Consider the following 8,488-nt stretch of genomic DNA (forward strand, 5'->3'; position numbering starts at 1 on the left):
TTCTAAAAGCTCCTCAGGCAATTCTGATGTACAGCCTGGGTTGAAACCCATTATTAATGAGTGGGTTACAATTGCAATGAATACCAGGTGTATGTGTAGGAGGGTGTCATGCTGAGTGGTGACAATGTGGAGGATAAGAATCTAATTGGGACAACGTAGCCTTAGTAACTGGAGAGGACTTTCAGGAAGCCAGAATTACCCAGGTAAATTTGAGGAAATTTTTCTTCATGCACCACTCCATGTCCTAGGGAGATCTGTGTCTGTTTGGCACTTACCTACTGCAGCCCTAATCTATGTGTGATTTCCCCTTGTGTCTCTGTCCAGAGATCTCAACCTGGTGTTTGCTGGAGAAGAAGAGTGTTTTTTCCTCAGAGAAGAACCACTCTGGAGAGCCTTTCTAGTAGCTACTCTCTGACTCTGCCTCTTATCTGTCTAAAGAGTCTTCTCTTGAGTCCCTTTTGAGAGTCTCCTGCATGCCTAGGAAGACCACTTCTGTTTGGGGAGCATCCTTTCCTATGCTGGCCCAGCATGTAGAGCTGTCCCATAAAGTCGGTCATCGTCTGAGCTGGCTGAGGTATGAATATGAGGCACAGGGCATGGTCCTACATGATGTTACTGGCCTCAGGGTAGGTTAGAGCTAAGGGTATATATGGGTGCTCCGTCTTTAAACAAAAGTTTGGCTGTGGGCATGGGACTGCGCTCCAGGAGAGGAATTAATATCAAATATCCCATGTTAGAAGCTATGCCAAACACGCTGAATCTGTTATGTTGGTTAATCCTTTTAGTAACCTCTTGAAGTAGGTACTATTATTTCCTCATTTTACAAGTGAATTAAAAGGCTCAGAGAGGTTAAGTAAATTAGTGCAAGGGATACACTGAGTTAATGGAGGATCTGGGATTCAAGCCTAAGTCAGCCTGATTCCAGCTTTTAAGTTAAAATTTAAATGGTAGTCCCTTTTTGGTGAAGGGAGAAACTGCTGTGTTCCTTCTGCTCTTGAGTGTGTGGTGGGAGGGCGCCTGCTCCGTGGATGTTCAAAGTGGTGTAATGAAAAGGAAGTGGGCAAGGTGAGAGAAATGCTTCAGAGACCAAACCAGAAACCCCAGGCTCCTTGTCAGGACAAGCACAACCAGATCTCTTCCTCTAGTGCCCTCTTAGCCCTATACCAGGAGGGATTATCTGGTATAGCATAGTTGGCACCTCTGTTCCCTCCAGAAGGGAATCCTGAGTGAGGTAGACAGCAGTGGGGAGAGAGACATACACTAGGACAAGGCACACAGATGTGGGGCAATACAGACAGTGCAGGGAGGCAGAGATGCAGAGGTCCAGAGACGGGAGTTCCTGATAAACACGGGTATCCAGATCCTGATAGGGTTCCAGAATGAGAAGGGGGTGGAGGGTAGGGATAGGGATGATGGGCTGTTGGTGAAATGTGATAAGAATTTCAGATTCTCATCAGGGGGCCTCAGAGGGGAAATTGGGTACAGATGAACTCTCAGCCAGAAGCCCATATCTTCTGTTTTGCTGATGATCATGATTCTTTAGGCTCCCTGCATTCCACACTTTCCTACCCTGACATTAAGTGAGACTGTATTTCCCTTTGGCTCAGAGTCTGAGACTGAAAGTTACTGAAGGAAAATAGATGACAACTGAGTGCTGGATGGAGTTGATGAGCCTCAGGACTGGGCTGTTCGGGCCATAGCCTGCTCATGGGGTTGCCTCCAGTGTGGCACATTTGGGGGTTTCCCTGGACACAGATCATCTGCAACGTATCTGAGTGGCGACTGGACCGGACAGCATGCGAAGAGAGGGGCTGGTTATTTAGGGAACATGAGGTTCTCTGCAAGAGGCTTCAGGGCAGTATAGAATCGTGTTGATAGCGAAGACTTCCGAGGGATAAAGAGCCCTAACTTCTCTCAGGCTATAGGGATAAGTGTACAAGTCCCAAATCCCTTATTTGAAACCTCCAGGGACAGATGTGTTTTGGACTTCAGAATTTTTCAGATTTTAGAAAGGGAATATAGTGCCTTTATTGTATATAAAGGAGTACTCCACTGAGGTTTAGGACAGTGCCCTATAATCAAACACATCAATGTTTCTGCAGCTAAATGTATGAATATTCACACCAAGTGAAATACATAAATACTATAAATACCATCGTGATGTTTCAGGTCAGGTTTTTGGCCAAAGTTATGAAAAAAAACATTGTTTCTTCAAAGATTTTTATTTTGGAATTGTGGATAAGGGATTATGCGCTTAGAATTACTCTCAGGTTTTGTGAGGAGTAGGGGATTGCTGGTAGTCTTCTAAACACATCACATGGTAGGTATGTGTGTGCTCTCCATCCAGACAAAATACTAATGTCCAAGGGTGTGGATTTTTGGCTTGAAGAAAGTTCTTGCAATGAACAATGCACAACCTTGGACTCAGCTGTGCTGGGGAGCTGTGCACAACCAGAGAATGAAGGTGCCTTAGACAAGAGGTTTCCTGTGGTGGGAAGGTGACAGAATTCATTGCTTGTGAACATTGGCTGCGTAGGATTTCCCTTTTTCATGTACCAGAGGGGAGAGGCAAAAAATGTGTGCGTGTGTGTGTGTGACAAGACTGTCACATGTACATTTCTTTATAATAATGTTGTAATAAATATCTTACTGCATACATCTTTGTTCACATCTCTAATTATTTTGTCAGGATAGATTTATCAAAGAGGAATCCCTAAGAGAAGGATATGGACATCTTAATGACTCAGTTCCGATCAGGATTAGAATTTTGTCATAATTATCCACAAAATCATTGCCTGAGGAATTTTTTCAACTCAGAACTTCATGAAAAAGATTAGTCTTGAGAATGACTGAGGCCACAAAGGAAAACTGTCGATCTTCTCAATGTGACAACACCTCTGAAAATCACGCAGAGCTTCTGGGCTTTCTCTTTAGCTCCTTGTTAGTGAGGACCTGGTGAGACCCCATGTGGCCCTGAGAAGATGTCACCTGCCTTTTCAGATTTGCAGCCGCCTGTTCTGTGTGCTTTCCCGTGGTACTTGGTCCAGCTGTTTGTGCTGAGTGGTTAGCATTGCACTTGGCTTCAGGTCCTCATGGCTGACTCCAATACCTGCAGTTATGATAGTTTTCCCAAAGAGCTTGGGTCTGCCTGTGCAGCCTGCAGCTTTCCATGACCTTCTAAAAGTGAATTCCTGCTTTTTGTCTGAGATTATATTCATTCTGGGCTCCACGCTGGTGTGAAAGATCTTTTGCACAATGTCCCTTCCATTGTAATCTTAGCTGAAGGTCAATCCCCTGTTACACCATGTGTAATATCTCTATTCTCTGGTAGCCACAGCAGTGTGAAATATTCCTATACCAACATCCTGTGCTTCTAGTGATGTTGGCCAGTCCAAATGGGGGTGCTGATATAGATTTTATTTGGGAATTCAACATTCTTGGCTGAGGGTGCAGAGAAGAGCAAATTGGTAAGAGACCACAGTGACTAGACCTCAGGCAAGCAGGTAAAGTGGCTACAATGATTTCCTGGGATATCAGAATTTCTTTAAAAAATTTTTTTAAGTGTTTATTTTTGAGAGAGCATGAGTGGGGGGTGGGGTACAGAGAGAGACGGAGGCACAGAACCTGATGTGGGCCTCAAACCCACGAACTGTGGGATCAAGACCTGAGCTGAAGTCTGATGCTTAACCAACTGAGCTACCCAGGTGCCCCTCAAAATTTCTTTAAGTTGGACCTCTGGCTCCTAAGGGAGAGTTCTAGCCATTAATTCTTGAGATATTGACAGGAGAGTGGAGGTAGGGGAAATAGACCCTAACCCATGAGACCAAGGGGATTCTCTGAACTAGGAATGGCCAATTTTGGGACCCCTATCTGGACACATTATCCAGATTCTCAGAATGTGGGGAATAAGCCTGTAACTTCTTCCCTAAGGACAGAATCTGGTTCCAGGAATGAAGAGGGCTTTGAACCCAGAAAACTACCCAAGCACTTTCCTCCAGAGGCAGCTTCACTCTTCCCAGGTCCCCAGGTCTAGAATCAATAGAGGAGCTTTTGTGTGGAGACATGGGCAGACTTAGGTTAAAATAATGGAAGGGGTGGGAAAGGAAGTTTTCTTTAAGTAAAATCTTGTGTACTATGAGCCATGGTAATTCCTGATTTTATTTTCCTGCATGGTAACATGTAGCCCCCTGCCTCCTGCCTCCCAAGCAAGATATGTGGATAGACCAAAGTCTGCAGATGCTAGGGATATGTGTTGTAGAGGCTTCACAGCAAATAATTTATTGAGTGATTATCACAGTCATATGTAGACAGTGGGACAAAGAAGACATAATCCACACCTCCAGGCCCTGGACTCTTCTGAATATTCCTTCACCTCCACCACCAGGCTCCACTGTTTTTTGTTTTTTTTTTTTTGCCCATTAGAACTGGCTTTTTCTGAATGTGAAGATTTCTAGGAGTCGGTCCCTGATTTGCTTGGTGCGGACCCCATAGATGAGTGGGTTGAGGGCAGGTGGCAGCAGCAAATAGATATTAGAGAGAAGGATGTGTACGGGCTTTGGGACAGTGTGACGACCAAAGCGATGTGTGAGGTAGGAGAAGAGACCAGGTACATAGAAGGCCAGAATGACACATATGTGGGAACTACATGTGCCAAAGGCCTTAGCACGGGCCTCCTGGGTAGGCAGCCGCAGCACAGCATGAGCAATGAGCCCATAAGAGCCAGTGATGCCCAGGATATCTATACCAGACACAGCCAGTGAAAGCGCCAGCCCATACAAATTGTTGGCCCGTGTGTTGCCCACCACCAGTTCTACCACCGCCATGTGTGCACAGTAGGCATGGTCTATGGTCTTGGCCTGGAAGTGCTCAAATTTCGCCACCAGCAGAGGGAAAGGCACAACAATAGCCACAGCTTTCAGTGCCAGTGCCAGGACTACATAGCCTACACGGGCTTTGGTGACTAGGAGAGGGTAGTGCAGTGGACGCCCTACTGCCACGGCACGATCACAGGCCATGGCCAGCAGTACACCAGATTCTACAGCAGTCAGTGCATGAACAAAGAACATCTGGACCAGGCAGGCACTGTATGGCACACGCCGGGGCCCAAGCCACAGCACAGCAAGCAACCCTGGGGCTATAGATGTAGCTAAGCCCAGGTCTGTGGCTGCCAGCGCGGCCAGGAGTAGAAACATGGGCTGCTGCAGTGTGGAATCTATCTGCACCAATGTCAGCAGTGCTCCATTGCCCAGCAGGGCCAACAGATACATGGGCCCGAAGACCAGTGTCAGCCAAGCCTGGGCAGGCCCTAGCCCTGGAATGCCAGTCAGCATGAAGAAGGTTGGGCGTGGGAAGGTGGAGTTGGAATGTGGACCTTCTGCCATCCTGTGGAGGGGGCAAAGCTTTAGGGTTCATGGGGGCATGACCCCTGAAAGGGGAAGGATAAAGGGAGAGATTTTGGGGGGGTATCACAGTGGCAGAGACCCATCCATGGAGTATGTGTAGGGGTAGTGCAGGGTTGGGGGACCACAGGGTTATACCTTTGGTTGGGGGTTTTGACAGATAATCAAGGTCACTACACTAGCTTGGATGGGAGAATCCTTTGTGCCTGAAAGCCCATGAGTGTCATAGGGGGAGACCAGGGGAGACACTGGTCATGAGGAAGGAGGGCCTCACTGCTACAGTGGCTGGTACAGTTGGAGGTCAGCTGAGAGCTGTGGCTGACATGAAAGATTTTCTTCCTTAGGATCCAAAGTAGAGTCCATCTCAGTCTCTGTATGATGGGGAGAAAGCCAGAGCTGGTTGGGTATCAGGCCCCAGGCTGCACTGTCCTTGACTGTATACGCTTAGGCAGAGTTTCTGGGCCTCAGTTTCCTCAGCTCTACAATGGGGGTGGGCACAGTAGTTGCAGTGTTGTCCATCTTTAACATTCTGGGCATCAGCCCTGGAGAAGAAAGTAAAGAGAAAAGGAGAAATAGGAGGGTGAGGAAGATGGGACTGAGTGGAAATGGAAGCCTGATGTGACCAGAGAAAATCTGGTGGGTTTTGGGGGTGCTTACATTATTTTTAACTTGATACTTAAGTAGTAAACTTGAACACCAGCTGGAGGTTTGAAGTTGGGCCTAGGAAGGAACAGAGAAAGAGAGAAATGGCAGCAAAAAAAAAGGAACTTCTCTGACTCCCTACCTTCCTCATGATCCAGAAGGGGGTCCCGCTAAAGTCTTATTTCTGGGGTGCCAGAGGGAGTGGAGGTGACAGAGGGGGAGGAAATGGCACTCAACCCAGAGTAGCAGCCATACGTGGAAGAAGCATCTCTGACGGAGGAGGCAGGGTGAGTAGAACTGATTCCACGCAGACTCTAGCTTACTGAAGATTAATAAACATGGAATGGATAAATGAATGAGGAGGAAAACACCAGCAGAAGACTTGACTGGAGAAAGAACCTGTGCACTGGGTGTTGGCAGCTTCTCTTCACCTTGACCAGTGCCTATGGGGCCCTTTATGAAGCTGTTCCACTGGCTTCCCTCAGGGCCCTTACCCCTCCCACCTGTGCCACATTAACTCTTCCCTGTGCTGCCTCCTTGCTCTGTGCTGACAGGTAAGTTCAGGAAGTAGAGCAAGGAGGCAGAGATGGGGGCAGCAAGGAAAGAAACAGACTCCCTGAAGTCTGGGGAGAAGACCTTGCTATATTCTTGAATAGCATGCGTCCCCCTCTGTTGTAATTACTTCTCTCTCTCTCCCACTAGGCTGAGTTACAGGCAATGCTTCTTATTAGCCAGTATCTCCACTGCTCATCACAGTACCTGGCATGTCGTTGTCCACGAATATATATTTATTGCTTTTATTTGTGTGACAGTACTGCTGGCCCAAACAGCATTTGTTTGCTGACCAACATGGGCTCCTACAGTTTCAGGAGCCTTAGGTATCTATGGAGATGAGAAAGAAAGACATACCATCAACCCCGAGTCCACTGGGTATGACTCTGCTCTAACGAGGTAGAGCCTAAAAATCACCACGTTATACAAAATAATGCAGAAAAAACAGGACTTGCGGGAAAGGTGGCAGTAGGGCACAACATTCCAAAACATCACCAGTGACACATTTAAAAAAAGGATAGGACCCTAATCAAAATGGTGGCACCGTTCTACATATGTTACCTGGTTAGAAAGCACAAAAACACACCAGTAACTATGACACATTACCTTGAAAAAGACAAGGAATTTTCCTTGTGGAAACATTAGAAGCAGCTTGTGAATAACTGAGAAACGGTAGAAGGGGAGACTACGGGAGTCCCCCTTATCTGTGGTTTCGCTGCTGCAGTTTCAATTGATTGCCCGCTGCCATCAACTGCGGTCTGGAAGCAGATGATTCTCTTTCTGACGAATCGTCAGAAGGTCATCTGTAACCTAACGCCACGTCACAATGCTGCGTCATTCCCCTCACTTTATGTCCTCACGCATTTTATCCTCTCACGCATCATCACAGGAAGAAGGGTGAGTACAACACAGTAAGATATTTTGAGAGAGACCACATTCACATAACTTTTATTACAGTATTTTGTTATAACTATTAGTTATTATGGCTAGTCTCTTGCTATGCCTAATTTATAAATTACACTTTGGCATAGGTAATGCATGTATAGGAAAACACGGTACAAGGCATACCTCGTTTTATTGTGCTCCGCTTGATTGCGCTTCACAGAGCATGGTTTTTACAAATTGAAGGTCTGTGGCAACCCTGCTTCTAGGAAGTCTATCGCCATTTTTCCAACAGCACTTGTTCACTTTGTGTCCTTGTCACGTTTTGGTAAATTTTGCAGCATTTCAAACTTTTTCATTATTTAAAAAACTTTTTTTTTAATGTTTATTTTTTATTTTTGAAAGGGGGGGAGAGGAGGGGCAGAGAGAGAGAGAGAGAGAGAGAGAGAGAGAGAGAGACACACACAGAATCCAAAGCAGGCTCCAGGCTCCTTCGCTGTTAGCACAGAGCCCAAGGTGGGGCTCGAGCCCATGAACTGCAAGATCATGACCTGAGCTGAAGTCAGACACTTAACTGACTGAGCCACCCCGGGCACCCTGCAAACCTTTTCATTATTATTATATTTGTTATGTTGATCTGTGGTCAGTGATTACAACTCAATGAAAGCTCGGATAATGGTTAGCACTTTTTAGCAATAAAGTTTTTAAATTAACGTACTCTGCATTTTTTTTTTTTTAGACCTAATGCTATTGTACACTTACTAGGCTACAATACTGTGTAAACATAACTTTTATATGCACTGGGAAACAAAAATTCATTTGACTCTATTGGTATATTTGCATTAACTGCGGTGGTCTGGAACTAAATCGGCAGTATCTCTGAGGTATGCCTGTGTATGTAGTTTGGTACTATCCATATTTTCAGACATCCACTGGGGATGTTGGAACGTATAACCTGCACATAGCAGGGGACTACTGAATCCGAAATTGGGTGGAATGTTCTAACACCAGAT

General features: G+C 46.0%; 2 protein-coding genes across 4 annotated transcripts in view; one reads left to right on the forward strand and one right to left on the reverse strand.

Annotated features, from left to right (window-relative positions):
* FHIP1B (FHF complex subunit HOOK interacting protein 1B) overlaps window positions 1–2,656 on the forward strand; it is a 32,372-nt gene extending 29,716 nt beyond the window's left edge. Inside the window, exon 13 of the mRNA XM_053900041.1 lies at window positions 325–2,656. Within this exon, the coding sequence (XP_053756016.1) occupies window positions 325–401 (77 nt within the window). The 3' untranslated portion in view covers window positions 402–2,656. The remainder of the gene's footprint in view (window positions 1–324) is intronic.
* A 1,606-nt stretch (window positions 2,657–4,262) lies between these two features.
* Window positions 4,263–7,458, reverse strand: LOC109271058 (olfactory receptor 52W1). 3 transcript variants are annotated; one of them, XM_019456092.2, is made up of 3 exons: window positions 7,200–7,458; window positions 6,057–6,119; window positions 4,263–5,941 (listed from the first exon to the last, which is right to left on the reverse strand). In XM_019456092.2, the coding sequence occupies exon 3, from the start codon at window positions 5,379–5,381 to the stop codon at window positions 4,419–4,421; it is 963 nt and encodes a 320-aa protein (XP_019311637.1). In that variant the 5' UTR covers window positions 5,382–5,941; window positions 6,057–6,119; window positions 7,200–7,458; the 3' UTR covers window positions 4,263–4,418. The 3 variants fall into 3 exon arrangements, with proteins under 3 accessions (XP_019311637.1, XP_019311640.1, XP_019311638.1); XM_019456095.2 differs by lacking the exon at window positions 6,057–6,119; XM_019456093.2 differs by lacking the exon at window positions 7,200–7,458 and having other exon boundaries at window positions 6,057–6,138.
* Between the last annotated feature and the right edge of the window lie 1,030 nt (window positions 7,459–8,488).

Source organism: Panthera pardus, unplaced genomic scaffold, assembly GCF_024362965.1.
Source record: "Panthera pardus isolate Hobbes unplaced genomic scaffold, ASM2436296v1 HiC_scaffold_12, whole genome shotgun sequence".
Taxonomy (NCBI): domain Eukaryota; kingdom Metazoa; phylum Chordata; class Mammalia; order Carnivora; family Felidae; genus Panthera; species Panthera pardus.